This window comes from Macrotis lagotis, chromosome X, assembly GCF_037893015.1.
Source record: "Macrotis lagotis isolate mMagLag1 chromosome X, bilby.v1.9.chrom.fasta, whole genome shotgun sequence".
NCBI classification, from domain to species: Eukaryota; Metazoa; Chordata; class Mammalia; order Peramelemorphia; family Peramelidae; genus Macrotis; species Macrotis lagotis.
Window position 1 is genome coordinate 203543867 of NC_133666.1, and position 15688 is coordinate 203559554.

Genomic DNA, 15688 nt, shown 5'->3' on the forward strand with positions numbered 1-15688 from the left:
ATGGAACTGTCAACTCTGTCAAATACTGAAAAGATAAAAACAATGATAATTAAAGTACTGACTTTGATAATTAGATCACCTTTGAGTGGTCAATTTCAGTAGAGTAGTTGGTTAGAGAAATCAGATAGTGGGAAAATAAATGGGTAAAATAAAATGCTCATACTGAAGAAGTATGGAAAGATGAGTACACTTTATTTTCAGTGACTGATTTGTAAATTGAACAAACTGATTTGAAAAATGATTTGGAATTATATGATAAAATTGTAACTATCCTTTGACTTAGAGATACCTACAGAACATATGCTTGAAAGAGTACAAAGATAGAAAGGATCTAACTCTACAAAAGAATGTGTAACAATTTTTGAAGTAGTAAACAGTTGGAAACAAAGTGAATGTCCAATATTAGGAAATGGATGAACAAATTATAGTTAAGTACATGAAAATGCAGTGGGATCTTCTTGTGCCATAAAAAAATAATACCTATATAAACTGACTCAGAGAATCAGCAGTTCAACTGACAAAATGTCTGCAATAATAATATGTAACATTTATATAAATATACTGTAGGGTTTACAATACATTATATATATACATATGTATATATATATATATATATATTATCTCATTTGATTTTCACAACTACCATATGAAGTTGGTACTATTACCATTCTCAATTTATAGCTGAAGAAAATGAGGGTGAGAGATGATTTTTTTAGGGGTCTTAGTATCTGATGTACAACTCGAACTCAGGTTTTAATCCAAATCTAGTGCTCTATCCAATGAGCTACCTAGCTGCCATAATGGAACTCTGATCTTTGATTTTTAGAAAGCTGATAATTTCTACATCCTTTCCTCAGGCAAAAGAGGTATGAACTATATATGTACAGAATGAGGAATATATTGTCAGTTGCGACTGTTTTCCTTTGTTTAATTATACTCTGCTAAGGGAGGCATGAGTGGTATCATAAAGAAGTAGCGTATAATTTTTTTTAAAGCACCTATAAATATTTTTTCTAAGTGAGAAATGTGGAAATGAAAGGAAGGAAAGATCTAAGAGCAGTTTAAGTTGATAGCAGAATAGAGGAAAAGTTTTGTTTTTATACTGAAGACATACTGGCTCTTTTTCTTCTGCCTACAGATATGGACATGGAAAAGAATATGAGAAAAGAGAGGGAGAGAGAAGAAATGACTAAAGGAATATGGTCACAGAAGTGAGAAGGGATAGGACCAAGGTTCAGAGGGAGGGGCTGAAAGACATTTTTTTTCTATATCAAGAGGAAAAGATAAAAGATAAAGTAGTTTTATGGACTTCAGGGAGCTCATACTAATTAGTCTCTTCTCACTAAAAAAAAATGAGATCTTTTGTTGGGAATGACAGGGGTTAGAATTAGGTTGAGAGTTTGATGAGTGGACAAAGAATAGCTACAAAACTTTAAAAAGGAAGTAATTTAATAATTCAGTCAAATAGTATTATACAAATATATGTGCAAATATATTTATATATTTATGAAGTGCATGTGTACATGATATATGAATATATCCGTTCTTACATATCTACCTTATATCATGTTTATCATGTTCACATTGAGCTTTTAATACATAAGGTATCCAAAAAGTCTTAGGGCAGTTTTAAGTTATTAAGGCTTAATGGCCTATTAAAAATCTAAAAGTTCAACTAACATATAAAACTGTTTTAAGATTTTTAAAATACCATGTAGATATACATGTATATGCCAGTGCAATGCAAAATATGCACATGCACCTTAATATCTATACACAATGCAAACTAAGGCATGGATATATACATATTTAAATGTGCAAGTATAAATAAATACTTGCAAAAACATAAGCATAGAGGCTTACCTACATACACTGGCACATATAGAAATGAATACATCTGTGCAATGCACACACACACACATGCACACAAGTATAAAGTAAATCTGCAAAGTACCCATGCACTGACACACATGAACATATATCTTGCAGAGAAGCATAAACACACACCTCCACAAATGTATTCAAATGCAGGTACTTGTCATCACCCATGGAGATGTCTACGAACACAGTAATGTATACATTCATATGAACATGCATATAAACAAAGGATTAGAGATTTAGCATTAAAAGGTCCTCAGAAGAAGCCATTCAGTCCCAATCCTCTTGACTTGTCAATTTCTTTTCTACAGGAAATGAGAATCAGAGAGATGGCTGACTTGGGTCGATCCCCTGTTAAAGACTCTGAGTCCAGAGCCCTGGTCAACTCCAGCATAGGCTGTGTTTGGTCCACACAGACCTGGTTCTCTACCGCACACAGAGAAACACAGTGGACAGATACTGGAGTTACCCAGTGCATGTTGGTGTCTTCTCTGCAGCTTCCAGCCTCGGGGAGTTGCTTATGACCCTGGACTGAACCCAACATGTGTCAACAATGGTACTCTATCCCCAGAAACTTCCAGCTTGTAGGTCTAGTCTTTTAATTACTATTTCTGCTTCTCACATATCTACATGTATGGGTACTAAAATTTCTAATAAGTTTTTTTCTCTTTTAGAGAAAATGCCAGTTTTTTTCCCCCAGGAAATTTGTATGTAAACACAGGATGACAATCACTACTGTTTTTGTTTTATGTTAAGACAAGGACATTTGTGATTATTCATTCAGTTAAGCAGTAAAGGGAGTTAAGTGACACACAAGAATACCCATTTTTTCCATTCTAAATCCTTCATATATTTTCTTATGAAAGAAGTTCACAACATACCTCCATAGCCTGGGCTAGCCGCTCTTCTAATGCCATGTAGGTAAGGAACTGAGGATCCACATAAGAAATAGCTTGGGCAATTCCTAAACCATCACCAGATTCATCCAGGAGCCTAAAAAGATATACAACATGATTTGGGAAATAATTTTGCCCTAGAAAAATATGCCACATTACTGAGTATTTACGTTGAGAAATTTAGAATCATACTCACATAAGCTATAAATATTTTGGAAGAAGAATCAAAAGCACAGAAGAAATTTATGGGAAGTAATCAATGCTATGAAATTTTCTGCCAACTAAACTCTACCATTGTTTTTCCCCACCTTATTTCTTGCTACTGGGAGTCTAGGTGGGAGATCAATTATTATAGTTCAACTCTTTGGCCTACCTAGGGTTGAGATTATGACAATAAGGGTGCCTGTGTTTTTGAAGGAGCTATATTACATCATGAAATGAAAAAATAACTAATTTTTTTTAACAAGAAGATTATCATATTTTTAAAGTCCTGCCCAAATAGTAAGGTACATCACAGGAAACCCATAGAACAGTACAATTTAATTTTTATCTTCCTGTAAAAAATAAAAAATAAAGTTTTTACCTGTAAATATCCATCTAGATAGCTAAACATTGTATATTTATACTAGATTCCATTTTAGCTTGTCAAAAAGATATGCCAATGACAAGGAGCAGAATAATCAATCAATAAACCTTTATCAAGCACTTACAATGTGACAAGTACTGTGCTAGGAATACACACACATACATACACATATATAAATATCTTAATCAACAAATATTTATTACAAGTCTATAATGGGACAACTATTGTGTTAGTTGTTGGGAATACAAATACAAAAAATAAATTGAAATAATCTTTATTCTGAAGGACTTTACATTTTAACAGCTTTGTGACTCTCTTCTCTCAAACTTCCCAGATCTCTTCTTCCTGCCTTTCTCTCATCTAAAAACTTCAACTCATTATATATAATATATATATATATATACACACACACATACATATATATATTATATATACACAAACACACCTATTTGTGTGTAGATATATATGTGCATGTATATATATAAATATATACAAACACATACATATACACACATTTACATACAAATGTGAGTCTCTCCGTTTGTGGGTGTAGTTGTACATAAATATGTGTACAGAAAGTTTTTTTTCTATTTGCTAAAAATCTACTTTCTCTCCCTTCTATCCCAAATGCCACCCACAATAGAATGCAAGAAAAACAAAGCCCATTACAAACATATAATCAATCAGAACAAATTTGCACACTGGCCAAAAATATGCCTTATATTGTACTTAGATCCTTTACTTCTCTATCCAGAAGTGAGTAATATTGTTTCTTCAATAGTTTTTGTGAAGTGTGGTTAATCATTATTCTAATGAGGGTTACTAGTTCTTTCAAAATTTTTGTCTCTTTACCATTTTGCTGTCATTGTACATATATATTGTTCTCTTGATTCTGTTGATTTCATTCTGAATTGGTTCAAACAATCTTCTCAGATTTCTCTGAAATCATTACCTTAATTATTTTGTGTAGGACAAAAATATTCCATCACATTTATATATAATAATTTGTTCAGCATTCTTTAATTTATGGGCACCTCTTCAATTTCCCAATCTTTGCCATCTCAAAAAGGACTATAATTTTGTTTACCCTTAGTTTGTTTTCCTTAGGTCAATCCTTTCCTTAAACTATCCTCTCCATAATTCCCCCTTTTTTCTTTTTACTTCCCTGTTGAGTGAACTATGCTTCTGTACACAACTGTGTGTGTGTTTTTTTTAATTTATGGAATAAAACAAACATTTCTATAACATAGTACAATAATAAAGACAATTGCACATGAAGCTGCAAAGTTACTATGTACAATTTAATATTCCTTTAAAATACACAACATCATCATTTCCTTCTACACATAATTCTATTTATCAGTTCTTTCTCTGGATGTAGATAAGTAATAGGTAATGTGGGTATTTATAATACTCAAAATGACTAATTCACTCAGAGTCATTCTTAAAACAATATTGCCTTTATTAAATACAATAAAAATTGTATAAAATTCTGCTCATTTCACTTTTCATTATTTTGTGCAAGTCTTTCCATATTTTTCTAAGATCTAAGCGAGCTCATCTTTTCTTATAGTACAGTAGTATTCCATAATAATTATATATTACAACTTGTTCAGTCATTTCCCAACTGATGAGCACCCCTGAAATTTCTAGTTCTTTGCCATCATAAAATGAGCTGCTATAAGCATTTTAGAACATTTAAGATCTTTTACTTTCCCCCTAATCATCTTTGGAAATAGACCCAATGATATTGAATAACTCTTTGGGCTTATTTCCAGATTGCTCTTCAAAATGGTTGGACTAGTTTACTATTCCACCAAAATGCATTATTGTTCCAATTTTACCACATCCTCTCCAACATTTGGATTTTAGCCAATCTGACAGGTGTAAAATGATATCTCAAGATTGCTTTAATTTGCATTTCTCTAATCAATAATGATTTAGAGAATTTTTTCATATGACTATAAATTGTTTTGATTTCTTCATTGAAAACTCCCTGTTCATATCCTTTGATCATTTATCAACCAGGGAATGATTCATATTCATATAGATTCAACAAAGTTCTTTATATATTTGAGATATTATCTGAGAAACAGTTAAGATTTTTTTCCCCAAATTTTTTGCTTTCCTTCTGATCTTGGTTGCATTTGTTTTATTTGTACAAAACTTTTTAATTTAATGTAACAGAAAGTATTCATTTTATATCTCATTTTTCTCTCTAGCTCTTTATTAATAAATTGTTCACTTATCCATATCTTTTACCTAATATGTTCCATATTCTTTTAATTTTCTTGTCTTATCTTTATATTTAAGTCATGTATCCATTTTGACCTTATCTTGATAAACAGTGTAAGTTATTGGTCTGTGCATATTTTCCACCATATTGTTTCCAGTTTTCCCCCACAAATTTTTCCCCCCAAAATTAATTCTTATATAAAAATGGAAAGTCTTTATACTTGTCAAATACAAAATTATACTTATTTGCTGCTGTAAATCACACGTCTATTCTCTTCCACTGATCTACTATTTCTTAGTACTAGATCTGATAATTACTGATAATATAGTTTATGAACTGGTACTACTAATCCTCTTTTCTTTACATTTTTCCCATTAATTCTTTGATATTCTTGACATTTTGTTCTTCCAAATGAATTTTTTATTTTTTCTAATTCAATAAATTGAATATTGAATATATATATATATATACATAAATATACATAAATTAGTTTAGATAAAATTGCCATTTTTATTATATTGATCTTGCCTATCCATGTGTGGGTTTACATTTTTATCCTGCTACTTTGTGAGCTCCTCCTGTTAAATTAATTCTTTCAAGTAATATTTTATTGAGTCTCTTGGGATTTTCCAAATATATTAACTTATTTTTAAAAAAAGATAGCTTCACCTAAAAAAAAGATAGCTTTATTATCCCATTCCCTTTCTGATTCTATTTTTTTCTCTTATGGCTGTTGATAGGATTTCCAATACAAAAAGAATATTGGTGACAGTTTCACACCTGATCTTACAGAGAAGGCTTCTGGCTTAGTCCCACTATAAATTATGCTTGCTGATGGTTTTAGTTAAATGCTTTTTTTTATCAATTTGAGAAAAAAATCCAATTATATTAAGACTTTCAAGTATTTTTTATAACAGAAATGAGTGCTGTACTTTTATCAAAAGTCTTCTGCATCTACTGATATAATCAAATACTTTAAAAAACATCTATTATTACTATAATCAATGAGGTTAATAGTTTTTCTTATCTTAAACCATCCCTGTATTCTTGGTAATCATCCCACTTTCTCAGAATGTACAATCTTTGTAATAACATTGTTGCAATTTTTTAGCTAATGTTTAGGATTTTTTCATCCATATTCATAAATGAAATTGATCTATACTTTTCCTTCTCTGATTTTACTCTTTCTGGTTTACTCATCAGTGTCATATTTATTTCATAAAAGGAATTTGGTTATGATTCCTTCTTTGCCTATTATTCCAAAAAATTTATTTAATATTGGAATTAGTTGTTCTTTAAAGGCTTGAAAGAATTCACTTGCAAATCTATTTAGTCCTGGTGCTTTTTTCCTTAAGAAGATAATTTACAGCCCACTCAATTCCTTTTTCTAAAATAAGTCTATTTAGATATTCAATTTTCTCTTCTACTAATCTAGATAATTTATATTTTTGTAAATATTCTTTTATTTCACTTAAATTATTAAAATTTGTGGCGCAAACTAGGCAAAATAGTTCAGAAGAATATGAAATTCGAGTGTCAGCTGCTTCTGCCCATCCTGCTCTGTCTATGCAGAGTTCTATCTATGCACCATTCCCTTTCCTTTCCTGCCCTTCAGTGTATTCCTCCCCCAGCCCATCCATTCTTTTCTCAAGACAACAGAACAATTCTGAGGTCTTATTTAATTAGACTTCCTCTAAGATGAAAGTGCTCATCTCTTCATATTTGAATGTAAAAAGATTATCCTTGTTTAATCCCTTTGTTATCATTCACTCATGTTTAACTTTTTTGTTTACTCCTGGGTCCAAATGTCAAATTTCTATACAGCTCTATCTTTTTTTTAATCAGCAATATTTGGAAGTTCTCTATTTCATTAAAGATACCTCTTCCCTCATGTAAACATTACACTCAGTTTTACTGGGTTAGCTATTCTTGGTTTTAAGTTAGGTTTTCTGGAATCTATTTCAAAGTGTCCACTTATTCACTCTGATGGCTGCTAAATTTTGTGTGATCTTTCTTTCTGGTTGCTTTCAGTATTTTTTCTTTGACCTGGAATCTTTGGGTTTTTTTTCAAAAGGAGGTATAGTCAGAGGATTCTTTCTTTCTTTTTTTTGGGGGGGGGTTAAGGCATTTTGGTAGACCAATGATTCTTATATATTTTTTCTCCTCAATATATTATTTAGGTCAAATGTTTTTGCTACAAGACATTCTATGTTTTCTTAAATTTTCCTAAATATTTTGACTTCATTTAATTCTTCTTATTATCCTGTCTTTGGCTTTGATTTGGTTCATTCTAATTTTCATGGAATTTGTTATTTGGAAAGGTTTTTGTTTTTCAATATTCAATATGTTCTTTTATAGCTCTAATTTCTTTTTCATATCTTTTAGCCCTATAATTTCAATTATAAAACCTTTTTAAAAAAGTTTCATATCTTTTCTAGAAAGATTTTTGCTTTTAGATATTTGAGTTATTCCCTTTTTCTGAGTTTTTGTCTTGAGTATTTCTATCACCATAATAGTTGTATTGTATTTTTTAATGGTGGGATTTATTTTCATTTGCCTATTTCCAGCCTATTTCCAGCCTATTTCCTGCCTTCTGACTTTTTAAGGTCAAGCTCTATTTACAGAGAAAAGATCTGAGTTGGTCTCTTACTGCTTTCTTGGGGTATTAAGTGTAATTTTATTCTAAGATGTCAAGATCAGCTCAGGCTGGGGACCTGTAAACTTTCAATGATTCCATACATGGTACAAATCAGATCTTGGCCAAATTGTTTACCCTGAAGTAATCTCTGTTAAAGTTTTCTAATCTGAGTTTGAACAATAGTACACTGTTATTGAAACAGTCACTATTAAGACATTAGAAAGTTCTTTTGGTTTTGAGGTACAGACCCACAGGGTCCACTTTGCCTTTAGATTGGGCTAAAAACTGGAAAACTCCTGCTCTGCTCCTGGAGTACAGTAACACTTCTGTTTGCTTCTGAATTTGATTCTCTTAGCCTAGGACCTGCAACTACTCACTACTCTGGTATGCCAACCCTTGGTGTATAAGTCCCCATTCATAGTCTTCTCTGGATCTATTATTAGGAGCTGGGTAGTGAACAACAAAGTTACCATCTGACACATTTTGATTATTTATTCTCTCCTTCTGTATATTGTTCCTTCTCTGAACTTACATGCCACCAATTCTTCCTGGTTCTCCTTCTGTCTGACTGCTCCTTCTAAGTCTCTTTTTGCGGTTCAATATTCACATGACAATCTTTAACTATGGGAGTTCCCTAAGGCTCTGTCCTATGCCTGCCTCTCTCTCTCTCTCTCTCTCTCTCTCTCTCTCTCTTGATGATCTCATCAGATCCCCAGAGTTTAATTATAATTTCTCTAAAAAAGACTTCAAGATCTACATATTCAGCTCCAGGTTCTCCCCTTAGATTTAATCTCATGAATACAATCCCTGACTGGATATTTTAAACTGAATACACCAGAAACAATAAAGGCTCAATCAGCTTAACTTGTCCCACAGAGAACTCATTATCTTTCCAGCACCTCATTTCTGCAAACTTACTCTTCTTTTAAACTTCCCTATTTCTTATGAATTACACCACCAATCTTTTCTTCTTCTAGGTTCAAAATTTGGGTGTTTTTGTTAACCACTCATTTAATATATTCAATCAGCTGCCAAATCTTGCCATTTCTAACACACTATTTCTTTATATCTACTACCTTCTCTCCATTCATACAATTACCATCTTGGTTTAGGCTTTTGTACTTTCTCATCTAGATTATATCAATAGCCTCCTAATCAGTATCAGTGCCCCAAGTTTTTTCCTACTTCAGTTCATCTTCCACAATGGTACCAGAATGATTTGCCTTAATGAAGCATGGCTTACCAAGTAACCCCCCTAATTCTGATGCAGGGGAAAGAAGAGAATTGTGAATGTAGAAATTGGGTGGTGATGCAAATTGACTACCATTGACTCATTGTTTAATGTAAAATTTGTATCATGATCTCCTTAGGCTTCACCTTCTAGCTAATTCCAGATCCAATAAGGGGAAAGGAGTTTACCTTTTGCTCTCTGGATGAGAGGCAAGACATAAAAACCTGGGTTGGATTCTCGCTCAGGGCAGCAGTCTTTTCTGACCTTTTGGCCCAGGAAGCACTGCTTGGCTGTTTTTTTTAATCTCTCTCCCTGTCTTTCTCTCTGTCTCTCCTTCACTCTCTCTGTTCCTATGTGTTGTAACTTTTAAAATAATTTTTTGTTTTATTTCCACCTTTGCTTTCCCAAGACTGAATAATGATTCCTCATAGGCAGAACTGAACTCAAGTACTACTTCTAGAATCAAATATAATCTCCCCAATTTAGCTTTTAAGTTCTTCACAATTTTGTCCTAACCTATTTTTCAGTTTTATTATATATTACTCAAACTCCAGCCTAATCGATCTTTTCTTTGTTCTTCACACTTAACACTTCATACCAATACACTGACTGGCCCTTCATGTTTGTAATATTTCACCTTCTCTTTTCTAAGTCAGAATCCCTATTTAAGATACAGTTTAAGCATCACTTCCCACATAAAATCATTCCTGCTCCCCTAAACTGCCAGTGTCCTCTCTCAAAGTTCCTTGTATACAATGACTATTTTTATGCATTCTCTTTAGGTCTTTTCCACATTTATATGCATACTTGTCTCTCCCATTAGAACGTAACTGCCTTGCAATTAAGAGTTATTTCATTTATTGTTTTTATATCTCTGACTTCTAAAACAGCCTAGCAAAAAGTGGGTGATTATTAAATACCTATTAACTGACTGATATCCTCTTATATTATTAGAATTTAAAATATCCAACACAAAAATAATTTGCTTCTTTAAAATATCGTTGATTTTGTAGCTAGAATACTAAAGTGCAGGAGTACTCCTTGGTACAGGAAACAATTCTACATAGTATGGTTCTATTTTGGATCTTGTCTATGGAAACAACTATTTAGACAAGATTAATTTGTAAATTAAGTCAGATAAGGTTTTACTGACAATATCTGAAATATACTTGTGCTACTGTATACTTCTCTTTAATACTTGGTAATAAGTGGGATAAAGTCTGAAATTTCTTCAGTAGAATTTTATAGATTGGAGAATAGTTACCTATGCCCCTCCTACCTTGACAAAGCAACTTCTGGGATATTGGTGAAGAGTCAACTGGCCCTACCTTATCTACTGAAGTCTAACCATTCAATTCCTGGGTCTGAAGAGATAATCTGGTTTTGGTTTGAATTTTATGCTCTTTTCCCTAGATTAGTTTTCCAATCTAGATTGTAAAACCACATTCCTCATTAAGGAGGGTAGGTCCATAGGGGGAGGGAATCTAGTTAGGATAAATGTGATTCTTGGACCTTTTTCTTTTGCCTCAATCTCTGTAATTGATTGTCGCCCATTCCTTCAGAAATGAATAAAGCCTCTGAAATGTATTTAAGTGGCATTTGTCCCATACAGTTTGGGGGGTAGTTCCGGGATAGCATGCCCATTGGAGACCTCGGCTTCTCAGTTTTGGCAAAGCAGAGCTGCTGCCCCAAATTCTAGCAGTTTATCATTTTCTGGGAAGCCTTGGTTTCACCTCTGTGCAAATGACCCGAAGCAGAGAGACTCCATAGGAAGAGAACAGCAAATCTGTGGCAAGAACCTGATTGTCAGTGAGGACAAACAACACTCATTAAACGTCTGTGCACAGAGACCCAAAAGATGGTAAGCCTAGACCTTGGAATCTGAGGGCACTAGATTCCTGGAGGGTCCATTTGGGTGACTGAAGGTTGGGGGTGACCCCTTCCAGTTTGGGCGTAAGAGCCTTGGATCTAAGGGCACTTGATCCTGAGAGGTCTCTGACAATATTTAAAATGGGAAGGACCCCGTCCTAAGCCTTCTCCCATGGTAAATCAGGTAAATAAGACTAAAATATAAAGGAAAAAGTAAGAAGAAAATGATTAAGTATTGTTGTCTTGTATGAGAAAATAAATAAATAGGATAAGGAAAGCATTTATTTGGTCTACCTTTGGGAGGGAGAGTTTGTCAGAAGAGAGGCTGAAATCTCCCCTCTCTGCATTCTTGAAACATCAGGAATTTGTCATTGACATGTGTTTTGAAATTGTCAGTTTGGAAAATTCTGTTGATTTTGTGTGAACTGTATTTGTGCTTTGAATGTCTATTTACTTGTATGATTTGTTAAATAGATAAAGGAGGAGTTTGCAAGTTCCCCTAAAGAGTTCCTTGGGTAGCCTCATTTTGTTTTGGATTTTTTAGGCAGTATTTATATAACTCTCTCTGGCTCTTCCCTTGAGCCTGCTTTCTGCCTGTGTTACAATAGATAATATGATCCCTCCCCCATCACTCATAGGTTGTCCATTGAGTACTTAAAAGAGGGATTTTTATTTTGATTAAAAAGGAATGGATTATGGAGGCCAAACTACTTTTACCATTATGAGAAGGGCTCTCCCTTTCCCTGTTTATGTTCCCTTCTCTTCTTAGTTCTCTATGATTCTGTGGTGCTAGAATGTTTTCCCCCCCACTCTCTTAGAAAAAGGACTAAGAGAGAAAGTTACTTCAAGAAGAACTAGTAACCTCATTTTGAAGGGAGACAGTGAATATTATCATAGAAAGAAATGCTATTTTAATTTGAAAACAAAAAAGAGGTTGTTAGAAAATAAATTTCAGAAAGACTAGAGTTAGGTTAATCCTAAAGTATATAATGTGGTTACCAAGATATGCCAGTGTAGGAGAAACTAAATAGTTAATCATTTCCCAGAATGATATGTTAACAAAGCTTCAGGAATTTATTAATTTAGATTTGGTAATGTTGATTGTTACAGAAAATTATGAGACATGTAAGTTATTCAGCTTACTTTATTTGAAGAAGGGGGGGGACAGGGAATATTCTGATTAAGCTAAGGGATTTTTGGATGACTGTTTGCCTTCTCCAGGGTTTTAGCAGTTATAATCAAGAAACGCTAATTATTAAAAGCTCTGGATGGAAAATATATTGCGAAAAGTGGAATCATATCTGTGGTTTATATAGCTGTATAAGCTATGTGACTTCAGTTCAGAATAGTATGAAGTAAAGTCAAGAAGAGCTAATGAAAAGGAATTAAGTATGGAAATTGGTTGAAGCATGTAGACAGAAGGTTTGAGCAGGTTTGACTTTGTATACCAAAGATGGATTTTGGAAACTTTGTAAAGTGGTTTACAAATCATTCTAAGAGGAGAAGGAAGTGGTTGTGCAGCCACCCCCATGTAGAAATTAGCCCCTCCCTCACTGAGTGGGTGGTAGCTGTGCAGAGTTAAGGGAAAGGAGGGGGATTCTTAAAGAGAAAAAGCTGTGGTTTGGGGACAGTTTAGAAGAAGTTCAAGAGAAGAAAGAACCTTTAAGGGAAAGAGTGAGAAGTTAGAGGAGGGAAGATTTCTTATCCTTATGCTTCCTCCCTGGGCTGGGGGAATGGTGGTGGGTTGGACACTTGGTGGTCTCAATCCCATCCACCATCTTGTTAAGACTTGAACCCTAGGGGCAGCTAGGTGGCACAGTAGATTAAGCACCGGCTCTGGAGTCAGGAGTACCTGGGTTCAAATCCGGTCTCAGATACTTAATAATTACCTAGCTGTGTGACCTTGGACAAGCCACTTAACCCCATTTGCCTTGCAAAAACCAAAAAAAAAAAAAAAAAAAAGACTTGAACCCTAGAGAGTCTACCTGAGGTCCCCACCTGCCTATGGAGGGAGAGGGGATAGACAGGAGAGAAGCCTTAAAGGGAAAGAGATCCCTCCACAGGTTGGATATGTGATTGGTGGGGGGGGGGGGGGAGAAGAAAAAAATTTCTAAGATCCAGGGGTTAAGAGACTCCTTTATTGAAAGGAAATCACGTTTAATGAATATCTGCTGGCCATGTGGCCTGAGTGATGACTCTCACTGTTTCTAAAGTTTATGAACTAGAGTTTTGGAAAGCATGCTGAGGGTTTTAAAAGAGGGATACTAGTGTTGTAACATTCTGACAAAATTTGTACAGAATGGGATGAATGAAATAACCTAGATTGTTATTAGTTTGGGATTAAACTATTTTAATACTATTGTAACTTTTGCAAGGAGTTTGGGATTTTAAAACTATTGTAACACCTTTGGGTTAAAGAAAAGTGGTATTGGGTTACTAAGAAGAGAAATACCTAGGTTACCAGGGATGTTTACTAATTTCTTTTGGAAAAAAAACTCTAATTGGTTTTAATGGTTTTTTTTTTTAGGTTTTTGCAATATCTATTTTGGGTCTCTGTGCAAATGGGGTTAAGTGGCTTGCCCAAGGCCACACAGCTAGGTAATTATTAAGTGTCTGAGATGGGATTTGAACCCAGGTACTTCTGACTCCAGGGCCAGTGCTTTATCCATTGAGACACCTAGTGGCCCCTAATTGGTTTTAATGTTGAATAATGCTAACAATTGTATTTTTATTTTGGATACAGCTTTTGCAATGTGAGTGCTGGATTCTCTGTATAAGGTACTCTAAATTTTTTTTATCAAACCTAACTGTTGGGAAGTTAATTTAACTGTAATTACATTGGGATTTTAAACATGTCATATGTATGAGATTGGATTCTGAGAATTTGGGTAAAGAGACAAAAGTGTAAAGAACATGGGATATTCTTAATGTTTAATGTATATTAATAATGTATGTTTAATTTTAAAGAAGTCAAGAATGTGGACTGCTCTCTTACTGCAGACAGCTAATGGAGGCTCTCAACAAATTGCAATTGTGGGCCCCATTGTAAGGTAACTTATTGATGAATAAGATATTTTTATCAGTTATGTGATATTCTTTTGTAACCACAAGGAGATTGTATTTGCAATCTTTAGCTATCTATTGTGGATATGTTATTTAAATACCATATTGTTAAAGCCTGGGATTAATGTGATTGCTTTGAAGGACAATAAGGAACACATGAAAGAAGTATGACCCTTTCTGGGATAGATCTGTGGGTTCATGAATAATTTAATAATGGGGGATTGCTTTGTACAATCTAGTAATTTGTGTGTTATTCTGTTACTCTTATTGCTATCCTGTTATAATGAAATTAATAATGCATGTTGGAAATTTAAAGCTACCTTAAGATTTATTCTTTAGGGTTTTTTTTTTTTGTAAGGCAATAGGGTTAAGTGGCTTGCCCAAGGTCACACAGCTAGGTAATTATTAAGTATCTGAGGTCACATTTGAACTCAGGTACTCCTGACTCCAGGGCCGGCGCTCTATCCACTAGACCACCTAACTGCCCCCAAGATGTTTTTAATGGTTTTAAAGAATTCTGAAAAAGTAATTTGTATTTTAAGGGTGGCTAGGTGGTGCAGTGGATAGAGCGCCGGCCCTGGAGTCAGGAGACCTGGGTTCAGGTCAGGCCTCAGATACTTAGTGATTGCTTAGCTGTGTGACCTTGAAAAAGTCACTTAACCCAATTGCCTTGGTAAAAAAAATAACCATTTGTATGCTGAGGATGGCTAGTAAGGTAAACAAGTTTAATTGGAATTTAATGAATTGTATTCACTGGAAGTTCTAACTAGATAAAACAATCATTTTAGATCACGGGACTTTTAATTGATTTTTTTCTTATGTCAGATACCAGGATAGTAAACAAAAAGAAATGCTACTGGGTAAATATTATGCTCTTGGAGCCAAGGAAGCCAATGAGCCAAGGATGTCAGATGACAGGGATGGGCAGCCGATGGGTGGCTTCTCAGTATGGCTGAGGTTGGATCCCTTTGACTTGATTTCCCCAAAATGACATTTGGTTAATATCTCACCTGGAAGAATAAATCTGGCCTAAGACATTTGACTTACCCGTGTGACCTGCCTGGACACTAACATTCAATACTTATATCTGTAAAGGAATTTTCCTTTAATGTCCTGGATCTTTATAGTTAGTTACTAAGCAAACTAGAAAAAAAAGTTTTAGGTGAATTAGATCTAATAGCCAGAAATAGGTTAGGTGTCTGGCTCTGACACCTGCTACATGCTAAGACAGGAATTAAGTTTCCTTAGTTTTTGTATTAGAGGGGATATTTAGGTAAGAAAAATGGGAAAT

The 15688-nt window shown here is 34.0% G+C and overlaps 1 protein-coding gene across 7 annotated transcripts in view; it reads right to left on the minus strand.

Moving 5' to 3' along the window:
- Positions 1-15688, minus strand: part of PJA2 (praja ring finger ubiquitin ligase 2) — a 146359-nt gene that overhangs the window by 13351 nt on the left and 117320 nt on the right. For all 7 annotated transcript variants that reach the window (XM_074201242.1, XM_074201243.1, XM_074201240.1 and 4 more), the window contains one exon: positions 2760-2871. In XM_074201242.1, coding sequence (XP_074057343.1) covers positions 2760-2871 — 112 coding nt within the window. The remainder of the gene's footprint in view (positions 1-2759; positions 2872-15688) is intronic.